This window comes from Akebia trifoliata, chromosome 15, assembly GCF_017979445.1.
Source record: "Akebia trifoliata isolate Shusen 1 chromosome 15, ASM1797944v1, whole genome shotgun sequence".
Lineage (NCBI taxonomy): Eukaryota > Viridiplantae > Streptophyta > Magnoliopsida > Ranunculales > Lardizabalaceae > Akebia > Akebia trifoliata.
Genome location: NC_141389.1, coordinates 23,115,239 through 23,136,255, shown reverse-complemented (window position 1 = coordinate 23,136,255; position 21,017 = coordinate 23,115,239). Strand labels below are relative to the sequence as shown.

At 35.1% G+C, this 21,017-nt stretch overlaps 1 protein-coding gene across 1 annotated transcript; it reads left to right on the top strand.

Annotated features, from left to right (window-relative positions):
• Positions 1 to 4,224: 4,224 nt before the first annotated feature.
• On the top strand, positions 4,225 to 17,013 carry LOC147384670 (Tetratricopeptide repeat (TPR)-like superfamily protein). Its single transcript, XM_086425262.1, is given in 12 exon segments — positions 4,225 to 4,407; positions 4,409 to 4,887; positions 5,487 to 5,574; positions 6,778 to 6,982; positions 10,384 to 10,491; positions 10,893 to 11,612; positions 12,840 to 12,905; positions 13,047 to 13,127; positions 13,859 to 13,956; positions 14,272 to 14,491; positions 15,281 to 15,341; positions 16,490 to 17,013. Coding segments are annotated over 12 exon segments (2,535 nt in total). The 5' UTR covers positions 4,225 to 4,333; the 3' UTR covers positions 16,825 to 17,013.
• The last annotated feature ends 4,004 nt before the right edge of the window (positions 17,014 to 21,017 follow it).

The window sequence follows — 21,017 nt, the reverse complement described above, 5'->3', positions numbered from 1 at the left end:
CTATATATATATATATATATATATATATATATATATATATATATACAATCTCTCAATTCCTTGTTTCATATAAATTTGTTTCTATTTCTATTGTCTTTGTTTTTTCTCATACTCTTGTTTCGTCTTTCCTATAGTTTCAATTTTGCCTACAAAACCTATAACATGTCTAACAGAGAAGTTAAGTTTCAGTCTCCAAAACAAGAAAAAGTAAGGATTCCTCCAAAGAGAGGGATGATCAAAGCTATCATATTTCATTTATTTATAGGTGTGTTCACCAAAGAAAGTGGGATGAAGGGAAAGAAGAAGAAGATGTAGGGAAGCTTTGATTGCTCTATTGCCCCTCCTATCACCTCGTACACCTAGAAGACTTGATTTTTATTTTTTTCTTAATTGGGAAGATGTTTTCTTAGTGATAAGGGAAGGTTACTATTTTTACCAGCTTTGAGGAGCTATGTGGGCATAGTTAGAGATGATGGTGTAGTTTTGGGTTATGGGTTGGTGTCTGTGTTTTTTTTTGTTTTTGTTGTTGTTGTTTGTGTTTTTAGTTTTTAATTTTAATTTAAATATAAGGACCTTCTGGTAATTAATTTTATTGGGTAATAAGGGGAGGAGATAGATTGTTTATTGTTTATTAATTAGTGTTTATGATCTAATGGATTTATGTTAAAGTTTAAGAGTAATTTTTTCTATTTCTTTTATCTTTTTTGCATTGTTTAAGGGGTTACTGTGCACTGTGATTAATGCCAGAAAGAAACACTGAGAGTTGATTTTAGGGTAAATTACACTTTGACCCCCTTGTAATTTGGCATAATTTCATGTTGACCTCCTAAAGTTTTGATAATTTCACTTACCTCCCTTATAGTTATCTAAGGGGCTCATTTACCATCACTTCCGTTTACTTGCCGTCAGCCAAACAGAATTATGTTTATTTTTTAAAAGACCATTTCACCCTTTTAAAATTTTTTTTTTTTCATAAACAAAAATATCCCTGTCAAAAAATGGGTTCATACTTAAGTATGTCAATGCTTAGATGGGAGAAATTTTAATTATCGTTTTAAAAATATTTTTGTAATAATAAAAACAAAACAAAAGGGTAAAATAGTAAAATAACATATGAATTTTAACATTGTTAGTGAAAGGGGAGGTAAGTTCAATTATTAAAACAATAGGGGGTCAACATGGAATTATACCAAATTATAGGGGATCAAAGAGTAATTTACACTTTGTCAAGAATATAATTAGAATTGTGATAAAATGATTCCCTCACATCGCGTCACCCTGATGTGACAATGTGACGTGTGCTAGAATTGTAGATATGTACTCTTCCTTGAGATACACAATTGTACTTCATGGAGATGTGCAGTTGTGTATCCCAATTAATATAGATCTACGATTGCCGCACATGTCACGTCAGAAGAGTCGATTGAGTATGTCATGTGAGTGAGTCATGTTATCATTACTCATATTTATAACTTGAAATGTCATTCGTCTACTTAGATGCGTCGAGATGAGAGGACATTCCTCTAGTGTCTCAAGATAATGTTACTTTAATAAAGTTTTGAAGAAGAATGAACAAAGGATACAGTGTAGCTTGAGGTGCTTTGAATCTTGGGATTTTACTCACACTCACTTTTTCGAGACACTTACACTTTTATGGCTATTTTAGGCTCTGATAAAATGAGGGTTAGGGCATTATTTTGAGCTCGCAAAGTAGGATTAGGTTCAGGATTCTCAAACCCTAAGTGGTTGGCCTAGTGGCAAGCCTAGCTTTGATAAGTTTCTCATGAAGAGTAGGTCAAGTGTTCGAAACCCCACAAAACTATCAATTTCTTAGGGCAACCCTCCAGGGTCCGATTGACCCTCGACTCAACCTTTTGCATTCAGGACTTTCCGAGGGGGTGGTGTGTGTGATCATGTGATTAGTCCCACCCGAAAGGTGGGGGTACCCATGATATAAAAAATAAAACAAAAAGGTTTGCAATTCTCAAACCCAATAAATTTGGGCTCGACAAAGGCTTAATAGTTAATACCAATCAAACTGGGCCAACTTGGCCCACAAGTGATGTATATGTATCCACATTAAATTTTATAATCACAGTCACTCTTTCATCTTATATGTAAACATTCAATAATCTTATTGGTGACTTCTAGTTAGGGCTATCAATGGGCTCTTTATCAGCCCAATCTAGCCCGGCTCATCATAGGCCAGGTTTGGGATATATGCTCATTTTGTAGCCCAACCCGATTACTTATATATGTAAAATATTTTGTGTAAATATATTCTTTTAAATACACGGGCCAGCCCAAAAATAGGCCGGAATCATGCGGGCTGGGCCAAGACCTGATCAGGCATGGACTTGTCCTAGTTATGAGTTGGCCCGATTTGTCAACTCGAACCGTTAGTATGATTATTAGAACACTAATCCAGTTTATTTATATTTAGAGTCGTGATAATCTGACTCCCCTACGTGCCATACGCAAATTACTCTCCTGACGTGACATGTGCTAGAATGGTAGATCTTGACTCATCGGGATACATAATTGCATTGTCACGTCAAGAGAGTATTTTGAGTATTTCATCTGGGGAGACTGAAAATCATTACTCTTATATTATACTCGAAGGTGGCATGTGCAAAAGCACGCATATTAAAAGGCTTATTTGTTATTTAAAATATTAACTATAGGGTATTAGATGATTACATGGTAAAAGAAAATGATACTTTTATAATTTTGAAAACTAATCAAGGTGATTATATCGCATTAGGTTGTGATTTTCTTGATTTTTTTCGAATCACTTCTACTGAGTCTGGCTATGAAGCAGGTAACTAGCTTCAAAATTTTGGTAGAACCCTTTTTCGCAATATGACACGTGACTTTTTATATTTATTTTACACCCCTATTTTTTTTATCAATATTTGGGATACATCCTTAAATATGTCACATGTAACTCAGAGAAGAGGATTCTACCGAAAATTTGATGCGGGCAGCCCACTTCAAAGTTTTTTCCCGTCTACTCCACCTTCTTAGGTTACAATATTAAAGATGTGTATATCTTTAAATTATTAAATTCTAAATATTTGAATATAATTAAATATATCTTTTTTTACTATTAAATTCCAAAATTTGAGTGGTCATACATGCCCCTACTTTGATACTTAAAGTTACTATGATCAAAGTCATTTTGATAAAAAAATAAAAAAAACAAACAAACAAAGAAAAGTTAACCCAAAACCACATAATCTCATTATTTGATTTTCAAAATCACAAAAGTAAACTTTTTTTACCATGTAATCTTTAAAAATACTTTAATCAATATTTTAATTTACAAATAAACCCTTTTTTTCATACATGTATTTTTTAACATGCCACCTTGAAGTCTATTACAATGAAAGGAGTAGCAGTGATTCGACACCAAAATTTGAGTAGCCATACATACCTCCACTTTTCTTTTTAAATTTAATATAATTAAAATCACTTTGCTAAAAAAGAAAATTATAAAATATGATGTTTAATTTTTTAAATTACAAAAATATCTTTTTTACCATCTTAAAAAATCCTTTAATTAATATTTTAAATTACAGATAAATCATTTGATACATGTGCAGTTCCACATGTCACCTTCTAATAAATATTAATAAGTAATTATAAAATGAGTTAAATGATTTATCTCGTTAGAGACAAAATGCCTTACATTATGTTTGGATGAAAAGTAGAGAAGAGAAAGTTAACAGAGAAAATTGGAGAAAGTTGTAGAGAAAATTACTAAAGTTTTTTCTCCCCTGAATCAGAGAGATTTGGAAAGAAAGTGAGAAACTAGGACAAATTACTTTCTATTCTATTATTTTCTCTCTTATTTATCCAAACAAGGTGGAGAGAAAGGTGCTTTCTCTTCTCTTTTTCTCTCATCTCTGAAACACAAATATATCAAGTTGTGATTGGTACTTAGATGACTAGAAATAACTAGAAGGAAGTAGAATAGGTAGGAAAAACAAAGGAAGAAGAAGAATGGGAGGAGAAAAGAGAGAGAATTACTAATGCCACACCAAATGTGGAATTGTGGAATTGGTGTGGCATTACTAAAGGTTGGTGTGACAATAGCAGCTCTCAAAAGAAAAAGAGACAACTCAGTCTTCTAATCTCGTGGATACCGAGATGACTCGGACGATTTTAAAAAACCATGGGAGTCACACTTGGTTTAGAGACTCCCCTAGTCCCCTAACGAACACCTGCCCTTCAAATTCAATCCTTTCGGACCTCTCCAAAAGCTATAAAAAGGATCACAGTTAATAATTTCCAAAGAGGAGAGATCATCAAACCAAACGGTTGGCCAAAAATGAGAGAACTACTTATCGTTGGCTCCTCAATTCTTCTCCCTCCAAACCCAACTCCTCCTCACCATCTCCCCAACAACAACAACAACAACAAACAAACACAACAAACCCTTCTCTCTCAATCCTTCCACCAAACACTTTCCCGCCAAATTACAATCTTCATCTCCTCCTCTTCTCATGAACGTACGTCAAGATCTAACGCCACGTAACGGAAACCGTTTAAAATACTATGCAGATCTAGCTTCGAAGCTCGCTCAAGATGGAAGACTTGAAGATTTCTTAATGATCACTGAGTCTGTTTTGGTTTCGAGGATTGATCCTTCGATGTTTGTTAGTTTCTTGAACATCGATCTCGTATCTGCTGGTGTTTCTGGTCTTATTTGCGATGGAAAGCTTGATTTTGTTCTTGAGGTTTTGAGTAGAGTTCAGAAGTTAGGTGTTCTTCCTTCGAGTCTGTTTGATGGATCGGTGAGGGAGTTGTTAGTGCTGGAATGTCGTCGACTTGTAAATGTTGGTAAATTGGAAGAATTCGTCGATTTGATGGAAGTTCTTGCAGGTATTTTAGGTAGAAATGGAATTTGGATGGACGAAAATCTCAAAACTGAACTAAATTTTGGTGCACATTTTAGAGTTAAAAAAAAAAAAAAAAAAAATATATATATATATATATATATATATATATATATATATATATATATATATATATATATATATATATATTCTTTAACAAATTACTCGAATCAAAATAAATGATTTTATGGAAATTCACATAAATTTTGATTTTATCCACTATTGCAAGTTACTTTAGTTGTAAATGTTGGTAAAATTGGAAGAAACCATCAGATTTTGTGGAAAATCTTTCAGGCGTTTTAGATGAAAGGAGAATTTGGATGGGGAAAAAATCTCGAAAATGAACTAAATTTTGTTTCACATTTTAGGGTATTTTTTTCTCTTCAACAAATTAATCAAATCTAGATAAATGTTATTTTTATGGAAATTCGCATAAATCTTGATTTTTATCCGCCGTTACTTTTCTCTTTACTAAGCTTTTCAATCTTTTTTTTTCTTCTTTTGTAAAATATGTGTGCTTTAGTTGCAAACATTGAGTTACACAAATGTTTTGTGGTTGGTAACAATGCTCTAATTTTGCTATAGGTTTCCGTTTCTTGGTCAAAGAATTTGTCGAGCCACTAGAAATTATTAAAATGTGTGTTCAGAAACGCAATCCAAATTTGGCTGTAAGGTATGACTAAGACTATTCCTGCAATGCAATCCCATGAAGTAGTATTTTGAAGGCTTACCTTTCCTTTTAAAGTACCCATTTGAATTGCCCAATGCTTAGCATTAATTTGATCTGTTAAGTTAATCTATTTGTTCTTGCTCCTTTGTCTCTGATTTGTCAACCATGAAATATTTTAGAAATCCTTTTGGGTTTCTTTTGCTGCTCTTATGTTGTGGTATCAAGGTCATACTAAGTTAAGTGGAGCCAAAACACAGTGTGCCATTATGAGTTTAGGATTTAAAAATTGTTGCAAACTAGACATGTGATCATATTTTACTGTTATCTGGAACCTTTATCAACAAAATTTGAAAACTATGCTTGTTTTTTAAAGAAAATTAGTTCAGAATATGAACAGCTGTGCAATGACGGTTTGAAAGTCATGAAAAAAAGGCTGCTCTATTGTGGCATACATTCCTAATGGCCTAACAAATAGACTAAATTCTTATAAGATTTAGCCTTTCAAGTGTGGTATGTAACAAATACCCAACTTATCGCATTCGAATTAGATATGGGAATTTCTTCCATAAGATTTTGCATTTTCTTCAATAGTATGGTGAAGGTGGATTTCTTGTTTCCATTGGAGTTTTCTTATTTATATAGTAGTTGCATAGGATGACTTATTTTGTAGAAGAAGGTACAGTAGTGCAGAAAGAGGAGAGGTACACTAGCTTCTTTATCAATCCGTTGTATACTTAAGGGCTATATCAATCCATGGTAGAAGAAAGCAGTCAATGGTTTCTTTCGAGTTTTTATTCACAACTAGGTTCTCTATGGTGCATTTACATTGTGAGACATAGTTTTTCTCAACTTGGCAATTATGTTTCTTCTGGTCATTTCTGCGTCAATGCAACGTATGAACTTCTAAATTGTTCTTGGAATATTCCAATCTTTTAAATTGGTAATAATTGTACTCAGCAATTTTTTATGAAAATTATGGTCCTTTGAGATGTGAATTTTATTTTATATTTTTCACTCTTCACTTGGCCGGCTATTGTTTTCCAATGTTGCTGTGCAATGAATTTTTCCCTCATGTTAATGGATGTTCATTATTTTCTTTCCAATGTTATTACTTGAACATTTTCGTAATGATATTTCTCATTCTAATCTTTTTCATATTTTCTATATGTTAGCCTCTATTTAATTCTTTTAACAATTATTGTGCAGGTATGCATGTATTCTTCCACATGCTCATATTTTATTCAGTTCCATCATTCATGAATTTGGAAAGAAACAAGACTTGATGTCCGCTTTGATTGCATTTGAAGCCTCCAAGTGCAATTCAAACAGTCCTAATATGTATGCTTGCCGTTCTATCATAGATGTTTGTGGTCTTTGTGGTGACTACTTGAAGTCTAGATACATTTATGAGGTAATTGTTTAATTTGTCTGTTTTCTACATTTTCTAGGTTATCCACACACATAATTCATGCATGACTTGCTTCTTCATGTGCGTAGTTGAATGATTTGTGTTGTACATGGTTGATGATGCTTTTATTCTACATTATATGTCATGATTGTGCATGTGCATGAGTGCATACATGTTAAAGCTTTGATGTTTGTGGTCTATGGTTGACCTGTCTTTTAATGAGGATGGCATGCTCATGGATGGGGTGTGAGTATGCTTGTTTGGGTAGTGGAATTTTGGATGTGAAAAAAAGATGCTTCTAGCATTGTTTTGGGTATGGTAACATATACTTTTACAATGTATTTCTTATTTGTTGTCCAAGTGCATTTTACTTTACTGATGAAAAGATTTATGTTGGATGGACCTTAAGGACATGAAATCAATACTACAATCCATCATACGGTACTATGAATCCTCCACATATTCCATGCTTTTAGGCCCTGCCTAGGCCTTGTTTTGGCGCCTGGGTGCCATCCATTTGAAGAGGGATTTTAAAATGGGGTATTTCGATCTTTTTTGGTAGTCTCTCATAGAAGACCATGGTTTAAAGGGTGTATCATCAGTTTTAAAATGCAGAGGATATGTCAACTGGAAATGTATGTCTATGTCAAATATTCAACTAAAATTAGGTAAGGGCATTAAGTGTTAACCTCTCTCAATCAAACCTGAAAAAAGCTCTCTCTCTCTCTCTCAAACATTTTGTTACCATCCCAGCCATATGTTTGATATTGCACATCAAACTTTATGTTGTTTGAGGCTCTCCATCAAACATACGACTAAGATGAGAGGGAAAACACGGGTTTCCTAGAGACCAGCGTGTATTTCTTAGGAGTGAATATTGGTTTCTAGGAATCCGCTTTTCTTGAAACTCTAAAGTATGTTCCAATTCAGTCATTCGTTTGATGGAGAGCCTCAACTGTTGTTCAAGGCTTGTTTCTTTTTTTGTGGTTCCCCATCAAATATACGACTGAGATGAGAGGCAAAGCAAATATTTCTTAGAGATCAATACAGATTTTCTGAGGATCCAATTCTATTTGGATTCTCTAGGAGTATCCTCCTACCTCAAGCTTTTGTTTGATAGAAGGCATATTTATCATCATTGTTTGGTATTTCTTTTCTTTCTTTTTTTTTAGTTGACAATTTTGCATGACCTTTACTACAACATTAAAAAATTGGAACATTTTTTTTTCTGCTTAACCCTTTCGTAGGCCCTAGAGGTTCCACCATTTATGCCCTGTCTCGCGCTTTTGATAACTTTGTTCCATGCTATGATTAGCTACCTCTATTGCATTTGAGTTGTCATTCTTTGAATATCAGTAATCGATTGCACTTAAGGACTGTGAAGACCTTGTTAATGTTTTTGATTATTTCATCAGTCTCCAAAGGATACTGGGTTTTTTATTGATATAGAGGATTCTTAATCTCACGTACACAAATAATCTAGTTACTTGTCCACAAGAGGTGGCCTTTACTTCAATTTTGTGTTAGCAATACTAGCAGATCACAAGTTAAGATGGCATTCCATTATCTTCAATGAGAGAGCATCCAAAAATTGCTTGTCTAAGTTTTCTCCACCGCTTCCATTCGAGTTAAGTTTGTTATGGGGAGCCTGGTGATCTCATTACTGGTTCAATCTCTTGTCCTTGTGGTGCTTGCTCTAGGGAGCTACCATTGTCATGGTCGCCTTCGTTTCTAGGGGAGCGTATCAAGTTGTTCTGTGTCGCACCTACACTTGCTGGGCTAAATGTGACAAAGAAAACACATTTTCCTAGTAGGATTTTGCTTCATTTAGGTTTAGGGTGGCAAATGACTCAGATGTAGCAAGGTGTGATTTAGCAGTGCCAAATAGGAGAAAGACATTCTCACCGGCGCTAGAGACTTCTTCTTCTTTCTTTTTTGTTTTTTTCAAGGAAAACCTTTCCAAAGATTGGCTATAAAACAACTTTTATGTTATAGATGAAGGAAACATCGACAAAAACATCACAAATGAATGTTGTCATATTGCTTGCTTGGGGACACTTTCCTTCGAGAAAACCAGGATCAATTTGACCATTACACAAAGTATAGCATACAACATGTTTTTTCTACAACGTCACAAGTTTTGTGGTGCCAAAAATGTATCCTGTTGACAGGTCGTTTCTTAAGAGTTGGATCATCATTCTTGAAGTTTTATCTCAAAGATTTGGAGTAGGCTAAATGAATCTTGTTCCTCCATTCAATTTTGTCCATAGCCACATCTTTTGGAATAAAAGTTTGATAAAAAGCTAAAATAAATTATAATAAATTTAAAAAATGGGAAAGAACTAATGAAAAAGTTGAGATGGAGTAGAAGTTGGAATATGGAAAGCTAGGTAAAGTGCCCAATCATGATTTGTTTTTTTTTTTCCTGATTTACTTCATGCTTAATTAGTCTTGAATTTTCTAGATGGAGGAAGAGGTTTATGTATGGTTGATCCCAATTTTATGAATGTGGAAGGCGTGGGACAAGGCACTTCAATGGCCTAAAGCATCATGCATAACCCTCATGAGTGTGCCTTTTTATATGAACAATAGAAATATATAAATAAATAAATAGGATAAGTACATTGAAAAGAAAATAAAATTATGAACAAGCATTTCATATGGGGAAAAAGAGATGTTCTCGTTGATGTTAGTTTATGCAGAAAGCTTACTATTATTTGACCAAGGTTTGGGGGAAACAAAAATACAACTTTTTAACCTACTACAACGTGTAATTTCCACCACCAGCATAAAAGTGTAAGGTTTACACCTATAACACAATGCTTTTAAAAAAGGTACAGGAGGCATGAGAAACAACCCCCCCCCCCCCCCCCCAGCCCTCCTTCCAAAGCCTCAGTGGATGACTTATATGTTTCACAAGCTTTTACTCTTTTTAGTCAGATGTAGAGTGTTTTGGGGAAGCCCCGCTCTGAAGCGTAGGCCTGATACTATTTTTGAAACACTGGTTAATCCTAATGTTTCTATTCCCATTCAATTAAGAGTTGGAGATATCGAAGATGTTAGCCTGTTAAGTTCGTTATGTGAGTGGTAATACCATAGACCTGGGTTCAATATCCACCTTCATCACTTGCCTATACAAATAAAAAGATTTGGGAGCTATCATAGAATAAGATATTCTATTCTATGTGTAAAAATTCATGGAAACCAGTTGGGAATACTTTGACTTGCATTCTGGTTCTTTCTTGATAATTTGCTTTCTTCTTCTTTCTCTGTTTCTATAATGTCATGCTGTCTTAAAACACAACTTGTATTCATGTGCGGCTTTTGTTTATGGATGTTTGTTGATTTTTCAGGCTTCTGCAAGATAGGTCTTTTTTTTTGACAAATTTTGAGTACTACTGCAGGAGTTGCTTGCTCAGAAGGTCACCCCAAATATTTTCGTTCTCAACAGTCTCATGAATGTGAATGCACATGACTTAGGCTACACCTTGCATGTCTACAAGCATATGCAAGTAATGCTATCTCCTCCTTTATCTTGCTTTATAGGTGGGTTCTATTGAAGATCTAGTTTTAATAGTGTATGTGTTATGTGATTGGTCTCAGTAAACCTTAAAATCAGTTCTTCCCAAATCTGTTTGTCATATTCTGGTTTATTTTTATGTATAATTATTAGGAGGTAATCGAATCACAATGTACCATGATAAGGGATCTGTTCTTTTTGTTTTGTTTGGTTATTTTTGTCTTCTTTCTTTTTCAATTCTTTTTTTTTTTTTTTTGGCTATGTGTAATCAAGCATATGGCTTAGCTAGTACCTTTCCTTTGTAATCCTCAGTTGAAATCTTGACTATTACATAAAATTAAGCTGTTTTATTGGTCAAACATTTGTTGACCCTCTTTTCATCCATATATCCAGAATCTAGGTGTCACTGCAGATATGGCATCTTATAATATACTCTTAAAGGCATGTTGTATTGCTGGAAGAGCTGATTTGGCGCAAGACATCTATAAGGAAGTAAGGCATAAGGCATCAGCAGGGGCACTAGAATTGGATGTCATCACATACAGCACGATTATAAAGGTCTTTGCAGATGCAAAAATGTGGCAAATGGCATTGAAAATTAAAGAAGATATGCTTTCAGCTGGTGTTACACCTAATGTAGTTACATGGTCATCATTGATCAGTGCATGTGCCAATGCGGGTCTTGTTGAGCAGGCGATTCAAGTATTTGAAGAGATGCTACTGTCTGATTGTGAACCCAATTCACAGTGTTGCAACAACCTTCTTTATGCTTGTGTCGAAGCATGCCAGTATGACAGAGCTTTTCGAATTTTCCAGTCCTGGAAGGAAAGTGGGTTCCAGAAAACTAGAGAGCGTTCAAGTGGAAATGTTATTGCTACTAATTTGCAAAGTTGCAATTCTGATCCTCTTCATTTAAGCTTTGCCAAGGAGGTTTCCTTCACACCTACAACAGCTACGTATAATATTTTGATGAAGGCTTGTGGTACCGATTACTACCGTGCCAAAGTGCTGATGGATGAGATGAAGATGGCTGGTCTTTCTCCTGACAACATAAGCTGGTCAATTTTGATTGATATTTGTGGAAGCTCGGGAAATGTAGGGGGTAGCATACAGGTATAATTTGGATATGTTTTTTCCTTTATTTTAATGAAGTTATGAAATCTGGTATGTTCTTCTTAAACACTGTTGACACCAGTTGCTACTTGGTTCAATTATTTTCACTTGTAGCAGTTAATGGCTTCATAGTATTGAAGAAGAACATGCTTTTTCCTGAAAATAGTAACTTCAATTGTGTGTTGACCCCCAACAATAACTCGCTTCTATACTGAAATAACACCTTAATTTTGTCCTTCTTGCCCAAAAATCTAAATGACATAATTTCTGCCATTTTGCTTCTAGTTCTGGAGAAAAATATAGTATTTTAATCTAGCTGATGCTAGAATATCATCATCATCATCTCCAAAGCCTTATTTCAAATTGTTGGGGTCTCTGAACAAATTATTTCCTTCTAGAAATTATATTTAAATCTGTGTCTTTCGTTGATTCAAGCGTGTAGCTAATGGTAGTTTTATTGTTTCACAAATTAAAAGTATAATAAAATGTTTTACAGAGAATTCATGTGAATAATTTTCCTTTCGTTGGTTCTGGACTTGATAGATAGTTGGACTTTGAAGAACTATATATGGTTTACCTTACACATAATTAGCCAAATTTGAGGCTAATTACTGCTAATAATTGCTCTTTCCTTTTGATATAGTTTTCAATACCATTTCTTGTGTCCATTTAGCTTCGGAAACTAGTTCGACTAAATTATGATCTAGATCTAGTTTTCAGAACCATATCTTGTGGTTAATTATTTTTTGAACATTAATGTGGTTAATTCATGTTTTAGAAATGATATTTTATATGCCTTTAGGCCTTAGGGATATTGGAACTCCTGTTCCTTGGGAGTTCAACATGTTTGTCAACCAGTAAGCACCAAAGGGTCCATCTCTTGCATTCACCATGTCATAACTATTGTCGTACATCAATATAGGTCGATGGATCTGTTGTTGACCTTCCTCAAGTCTAAAAATCTGATTAGAAGTCCCTTTTGGTCTTATTACCTCCTCATGATTTCATGATTGTGGAAGCACAATTTACATCTGCTCCTAAATGATTATGGGATTTTCTCTTAATCTGCGGTAGTACTACGCAGGGTACTCCATGTAATATGCTGTAAACATATCAATGTAATCCCCCTGTCCTCCTGATATTGTAGTGTTTCCTATAAAAGCTTTTATAAAGATCTAGATTCTCTGATGGCCTTCTTTTTGCATTTTTAATGTGTTTTTGGTACAGGCAGTAAAAGCCATGCGTGATGCTGGAATTAAACCTGACGTTGTCGCATATACAACAGCCATCAAGGTTTACTTTCTTTTCGTCTTGTTATATTTAGTTTTCTGTTGATGCTTGTGTAGTCCTAATCTTATGTTTGCTAAGATGTTCAGTCCCCTTTCTTTTTGTTCATCCACTTTAATCTGACGCACCTTGCTCTTTTTGTCGCAGGCTTGTGTAGAAAACAAAAGTTTGAAGATAGCATTCTCATTATTTGAAGAGATGAAACGATACAGAATACAACCAAATTTGGTGAGCTTTATAAATGATAGATTGTTTTTCTGTGCCTCATTTGATTTTCTTTATATCCTATTTGTCAGTTTTGTTCCCTCACTAACAAGACACGGGTAATAGGATGTGTACCATCCCCTTATGGAGGTCTTCGGTTCAATAATTCCATCTGTGTGATAGTTCTATTGGTTGAGCGCTCCAGAATATAAAACATATTCCAAGTCGTCCATGGTCCGATAAACTACTCTTGACTACAGAACAAAAAAGAAAACAAAATCTTAGGGTGGGAGGTGTACAAGCTAGAACATTCAATACACCATCTATGGATGAACAAACATTTTTTTCCGAAACTTCATCCACCTACCAATGAATCAATGATCCAAAATCTTTCATCCCTCATTTTGAATTTACCATTCCTGCTTACTGCTTTTTGTAATTATAAAACTAATGCCATACACAATTATAATCACAATCACAGATCCTTGTTTGACAACTGAATGGTCCGCTAGGCTTTCTTGGAGTATATTACAATCTCTTATGTCTTTATCATTCACTAGTTCTATTACAGAAAATGCTATGCTAGCTCTGTTTAGTATTTTTTTTCTTTGATGGAAAATGAGTATCCCCAAAGGAGAGTCACAAATTAGAATTTTTAAAGGATGATGGTGGTTTCATAATAATCAGTATATTATGAACTAGAAGGATTATGGACTCAAGAAAAGATGGGTAAATTCGGAAAGTTGTTATTTCAGGTGACATATAATACAATTCTTAGAGCTCGTAGCAGGTATGGATCTTTGCATGAGGTACAGCAATGCCTGGCCATATACCAGGATATGCGTAAAGCAGGGTATGTTAAGCCTATTTTTGCACATTTTGTTTAAAAATTCCATTTATGTTTTTAGAATTGGAAATTTTGATGTATATATACATCACGAAATAGCAAGGCTTTCATGATTAATGCTCAAAATAAAAAGAACATCTGAAATACCACTAAAAAAATAAAATTAAAAACACACACATTTGGTTAGCAGATCATTCCTTTTTCAAAAATGTTTACTGATTGCCATTTAATAGAAATTAGGTGGAGACATTACCTAACGCTATTCTACTTTATCATGTTTCAGGTTATATTTTTCTTTCTAAAAAAGCATGGCTATTGCAGGTACAATCCAAATGATTATTTTCTCAAGGAACTAATCGAGGAGTGGTGTGAAGGAGTAATACAAGATAACAACAAAAATCAAGGCACACTGGGCCTATGCAATTCTTATAATAAAATTGACGCAAGGAAACCTCAAAGTATGCTTCTTGAAAAAATTGCAGCGCACTTGCAAAAAGATATCGCGGACAGCTTGTCTGTTGATCTTCGGGGGCTTACGAAGGTACGGTTGACTATGGTCAATTGAAACATAACTTAGAGACAGTAGTTGAACTAGTAGAATATTTCTTCCTGAAGGCAATGTTGGCTGCACTGAATGATCATCATCAGGATTCAGGATTTTTATATTGGATCTAGGGCATGAGCAAATTGTTGGCATAGTTGCTGCATTTTGATATAAAGTCCTCTAGGGACTGCTTCCCATTTTACACGAGTGTAGGTGTTGTATCCTGGTAAATGGTATTGGATATTTGACTTTGACCCCCAAAATCCTAGGGTACAGTGATTTGGCTTTCTATAATTAGGATATTAAAGTTGTACACTTCAGATTTTTTCAATTTCTAGTATAATCATTGCACTAATATTTTGCATATAAATTATCTGGGGAAAGCCAAACCATATCCAACTCAACTCCAATATATTCCCATTTCATGTTGTGTCAACAAGGGTACCATATGGGGGTTTTAAGGATCAGGTACCATGAGCTTAAAAAATCACTTTGATGGTGGTAACTCATACGTACCATCTGATGTGGAAATACCAAACGTAGGTAGGCGCTAGTCTTCTGTTTGACTGACAATAGCATCAGTGTGTCTCACTTCCTCATCCATGGTAATTGGGTTTGCTTCAACTTTTTTTCCCTTTTCTGGTAAATTTTTATTCTTTTCCTTTTTATTTTTATTTTGTAATCAACCTCAATTGATTTGTATTTTCCATGCTTTCTGGTGAGAATTTTTATTACTATCACCATTTTTTATATGTGTCCTCAAAATTCCATCTTATGTATCAACAGGTTGAAGCCCGGATTGTTGTTCTCGCAGCTCTGCGGATGATCAAAGAGAGCTATTCTATAGGTCAGAATAATTTCCTTTTTAGTATGATTACACTAACACAATTGTTCTTCTGAAGTTTGAAAGTTCATTACATAAAATCCCACTTGAAAACCTTTTCTTTATTTTTTATCTATTTAATTTTTTTTGATAAGTTTGTTTTTTTCAATATTATCTACATTTCTTGTCTTCCAGCTATCTGGGCGGCCTGATTTTTGTTTGTCTCTCTTCAGGACGTCTTTATATATCATTGTATTACTGGATTTGTATTGCAAGTCTTGATAGGATTAAAATATTCAAAGGTATTTGCGCTAGACAGAATCACAACCATTTGGGGATGGCTGCACGAATCCTGTTCTGCCTGTCCACTTAATCTACTGATCATATCGTCTGTTATGTCATGTCTTTAGGTTTTTCTACCTTCATCGGTCTCCTTTTTCATTTATCTTCTTCTAATCGTTAAAAATCTTTGTACCAATGTTGCCATTATTTTTGCCAGGGTTACTTGATCAAATATATGTTGATATCCATATAATAAAACACAATTGTGGATCCCACTCTCTTTGTCTCAAGATTTATACCTCATAAACAATGTATCTCGAGGATAAGTTTGCAATTTTACCTTTTTCTCTTCTTCCTCTTTCCAAAAATACCCTTAGCTTTATTCTCTTTCTTCTTCTCCCCCCTTGCAACTTTATTGGCTTTCTACTTCACCCCCCACCCCCTTTTAATAATACCTCTCCAACTTTATTATTTGTCTTCTTTTATCCCTTTAATCCCAAAGAGAATGGGCACGGGCAACCTCTAGTACATTAATATTTTTCTACCATTCGTATAGTTCACCAGTGTCAAGCAGCGCCCTTGCATTGCTGGTCCCAAGCCCAGATCGAGTGTTTTGTAAGATTGGATGCTGATGGATAACTTTTTCCAATTCCTTTTATGTGAATCCCTCCATTAAATCAAGCTCATGCCAGGGCATGTAGACTTCATTCTAGATAGAATTAAATAGCAGAACAATATCCATGGTGCCAACTATAAACTGTTGGGTTAAGACATTAATAATGTCAAAGACAATAATGTCTAGTGATCCGTACATTTTTACTATCCAATATACAAGCATTTTGTACCATCACCTCAGTAATTTAATGCATCTTTCCATTTTTATTTTGCAGGAAATCCGATCAAGGATGTCCTGGTTATCATCTTAGGAGCCCGGAAAGAAGGTTCTGCTAACCATGAGTCTGAGGTGCAGGATGCAGTAGTCAAACTTTTACGGGATGAATTAGGTCTTGAGGTTGTATTGGCTGTACCTAGAATTCCAGTTATTAGAAATGATCTTGAGATTCCTCTTCAGTTAGCTCAAAGCCGAGAAAATCTAAGAAAGAATGAGTTGCCCATTAAAAAATTTGAATCTTCAGCCAGGAGACCTGCAATCTTACAAAGGCTAAAGGTTACGAGGAAGTCGTTGAACCATTGGCTACAAAGAAAGGCGGGCATCAGAAGGTAAGAATCATGTATTATATATTTATTTCAAATCCAATTTTGTCGTAAATCATGCATATTTCATTTATTTCTTTGTTTTGTTTGAATTAGAAGCATAACAACTCACTGCATTTGTAGTAATTCATGTTGATACATACTACAAACAAGTAAACTGAGTTATACCCATCAAATGTTGGCAAATTTATGAATCTAATATTACTCTTCTGACCTTTCTCCTCTATTTTTCTTGTATGGAGGTCATGTTATAAAATGCCTAAATTTATAATATTGTTAAACTACTTTATAACAACTAACCATGTCTCTCCTTCCATCTCTTGTTTAAAACTTAGGTCAGTATTTTGTTTGGGTTTCATCAAAAGGATATTACTCTTAATCTTTAAGTTGGTTTGTATTAAATATAAAGCTGTTAGAAGGCTCTTATTGAGATCTTTTGCAACAATTTATGGATTAATTTTTTTTTTATATAATATAAAATTATTTTTGTAATATTCACAATTTTCTATTATGGTTTGTGGAGCCTGATCGGTAAGCAATATTGTTAATTGCTCTATAAAGAGTTTTATCCTCATAGTGGAATAGGTTTAGATTGGTGGAAGATTCCTCAATCTTTGAGGGAACCACATAAATCACTGTTTGTGTGTGTGATTGCATATTTGTTTATTTGTTCTTGGATCAATTCGTTACAGTGTCCTGTTTGAATACTAACATAATCCTAGGGAAAGTTGAATGCACTTATACACCTCAATATTCTCTCTCATAGAATGGTATTGGACATTTTGTGTCCAACATCGTTGACACTAATAATCTTTTTATACATTTTTGATACATTATTCAGCACAAATCAAGTAGAGAGGGGGCAATCGCTCATAATAAATAACTCCTTATCTGTTGCAATAGCTCATAACTTCTTGTGGGGGCAAGTGTCCCCACTGTAAATATCTCCTGATTCCATATCTCCCATATTGGGGGTTTTAACGTCACCACAGATCTTATTTTACCATTTGTGGCAAGTTTTTATTATTATTATTTACCTACTCCTTCGAGATTTGTGTTAGAAATTGAGGAGATTGATTCTTCTCCATCACTAGTATAGGTGAATTCTGATCCTTCTCTGACAAAATAATTCGATTATGAGCTTTTTCTTCGGTGAAATGGCTTGATTTCAATCATATTCTCCAAGTTGGGATCTTACTTTTGAAGATGAATAATGCTGAAGTGACCTCAAGAGTGGACCTCACATCGCAATGGTAAAGTATATAGGAACCATAGATGCTTTTCCTCAAGATATGAGTGAAAAGCATCTATGGTTCCTATCCACTTTCACGTCAAGATGTGCGATATGAGGTCCTATCTTGAGGTCACTCCAGCACGACTCTTTGAAGATTTATGTTCCCTGCATAAACCTTAAGGTTGCCGAAAAACACTCAGTTCTATTGTACTTTCCTATATTCAACGTTTGAACTTCTCATGTAGGCAAGCCATAGATGTGTAACCTCGAGATCCAAGTAAAAACCATCTACAGTTATGTGCGGACCCCAACGTCAGAAATGTGAGAATCACAGTAAATCCTAATGTCACCCCAGCATTATATACATCTGTTACTTCTCAGTAAAAGGTTAATCAAAATGTGTTGGTGTCTCAATTGGATGTATCTTTGGTATTAGATGGATAGAAGCTAGTGGTTATGGAGGAACCAGATTTGTACAATTTACCCAAATCTTTGGAATAAAATTTTATTAATAGTACTCAACATAATGTTGGAAAATTTCTTAGAAGTGATTTGAAAGATGGGGTCCACTGAATCGTTGGTCCTTGATATTGTTGAAAGTGGATCGTGTGTACAACACACAAAGGTAGATCTCTCCTTTAAAAACATCTTTTAAAAAAAAAAAACAGAGAGAGAGAGAGAGGAGAAACTGCAAATAATTTCCATCGTAATCTTGTTAAGAATAAAATGGTTTTAAGCTTTACAATAATTGGACTGCTTTTATGTTGGGTTCATCCTATAGAAGTCCCTTTTCACTAAGATGATGTTGAACACTTTGGTCTCAAGGTTTTCAAGGTAGGGTTAGCAATGGATCGGGTCAGTACCAAACCACTACTAATCCAAAATCCTTGCCCTATGATGTAGATTAGATCTGATTTGATCCGAATAGTGCAATGAATCTTTGAATCCAATCTGATCTGATTAAGATTTCACTCAACCCAAAATAAAATCGAACCGATTTATGTTAGATACCTAGTTCTTAACTTGCTCACTCAAACGAGAGAAAGGATGATCTCAAGTGCTTGACACACAAGGATAGAACAAAAAAGGGTAATTCTTATTCCATACCTTCTAAAAACATAATATGTATAGACTCCAACCCTACGTGCAAATAGAAATTCAAATCTAACTCCAACAGAAATTCAAATCTAACAAAGAAATCTAATCTTGCTGAAATACCTAAACTAAACTAAGAATCCTATGTAAAAAAGGAAATAAGATGGGGACGTAAAGGGATGTAGAGACGTGGGTCTCTAACAATGCTCCCTTTTGAAACTCGCCACATCCTCATGGCTCAAAACTCAGAAAGCGTTGCTGAATGTGATAAGCAACCTCCCATGTAACTTCCTCAAGAGGCATGCCATGCCACTGCACTAGCCATTCCATAACAGCTCGGTTTTGCTGCTTCACAAAACGTCAATCAATCACCTTCTCTGGCTCTGGTTGTTAGTAGCCTTCTTCGGTAAGAGGAAAGTGGCCGAATTATCTTACCAAGTTTCCTTTTAAGACAAGAAACATCCTAGTTGAGGTAGGAAGGTCCAATCAATATGCAACAGGTCCAATGCGCTCTAGAACTTGGAATGGCCCAAAATACTTGGAAGAAAGCTTCATGTTAGCACAAACAACAATAGTACTCTGGCTGTAGGGCTGCAACCTTAAATAAACCCAATCACCCACTTGAAACTCCCGTCCAATCCTATATTTGTCAGCTTGATGTTTCATTCACACTTTTGCATCTTGCAAATGACCTTAAGTTTCTTCAGAATGCGATCTCGTGCCAATAGCTCTTCTTCCAATAATCCCACAGTTGTGCCATGCTCACCATAAGTTGCAAGCACAGGAGGAGTCCGACCATAAACGGCTTCAAAAGGTGTCATCCCAATGGAGATATGATAGGTGGTGTTATACCACCATTCTGCCCACGGTAACCATTTAACCCATTATTTAGGTTGTGTACTGGCAAAACAGCGCAGATAAGTTTCTATGCACTGTTTACCCTCTCGGTTTGGCCTTCACTTTGAGGATGGTGAGCACTACTCATACATAGTTAAGTACCATGTATACGAAAAAGCTCCTGCCAAAACAAACTGAGAAAAACTTGATCCCTATCATTCACCATAGAAGTAGGTATGCCATGCAACCGAACAATCTCTTGAATGAAAATACTAGCTATACATGCAACAGTATAAGGGTGAGATACGGCAACCAAGTGGGCATATTTAGATAATCGATCTACTAAAACCATGATAGTGGTCTTACCTTGAGAAATCGGTAACCCCTCTATAAAATCTAAAGAAACATCTGACCATATTAATTTTGGGATGGGAGGGGTGGTAACAAAACCGTCGTCAAAGACCTGGTAAACTACCAAAGTCTTGGTGCATAAAGTGCATGAAGTTGGAACAGAGACAGATGTGAAAAATCTTGGAACACAATCGATGTGCATAAAGTGCCAGATGTGCTTATTGTTGATATATGCCCTTATGGCCCTTATGGGTGATGCCGCTGCCTTTTTAAGGGTGATACATTTCATGCTTCTGGTGGAAATGCTATAGGATTGACTACTACAATATAGTCAGGGTAGTAACCTATGCATCTTATAAGCACTCCTTCCGAAAATCAAAAGAAACAACTGATGGCATGGCTTCATCAATGGCTTAACCATACATAATCCAGAGCGAAATCAACGGCATAATCTAACCTGTAAGCAACATAATCGACTGCAGAATTAACAAACACACTTTCTGAATTGTTGCGTTGGCAGACATCACATTCTCGCAGAAAATCTTGAACTGACCTTTTCATGCCAGGCCAATAGAATGCCCTTAATAAGCGTTTGTGAGTCATGCATACTCCAAAATGCCTAGTCTCCAGGGAAGCGTGAAACTCATGTAAGAGCCTTTGCACCCACTTTGATGTTAAAGGAACAA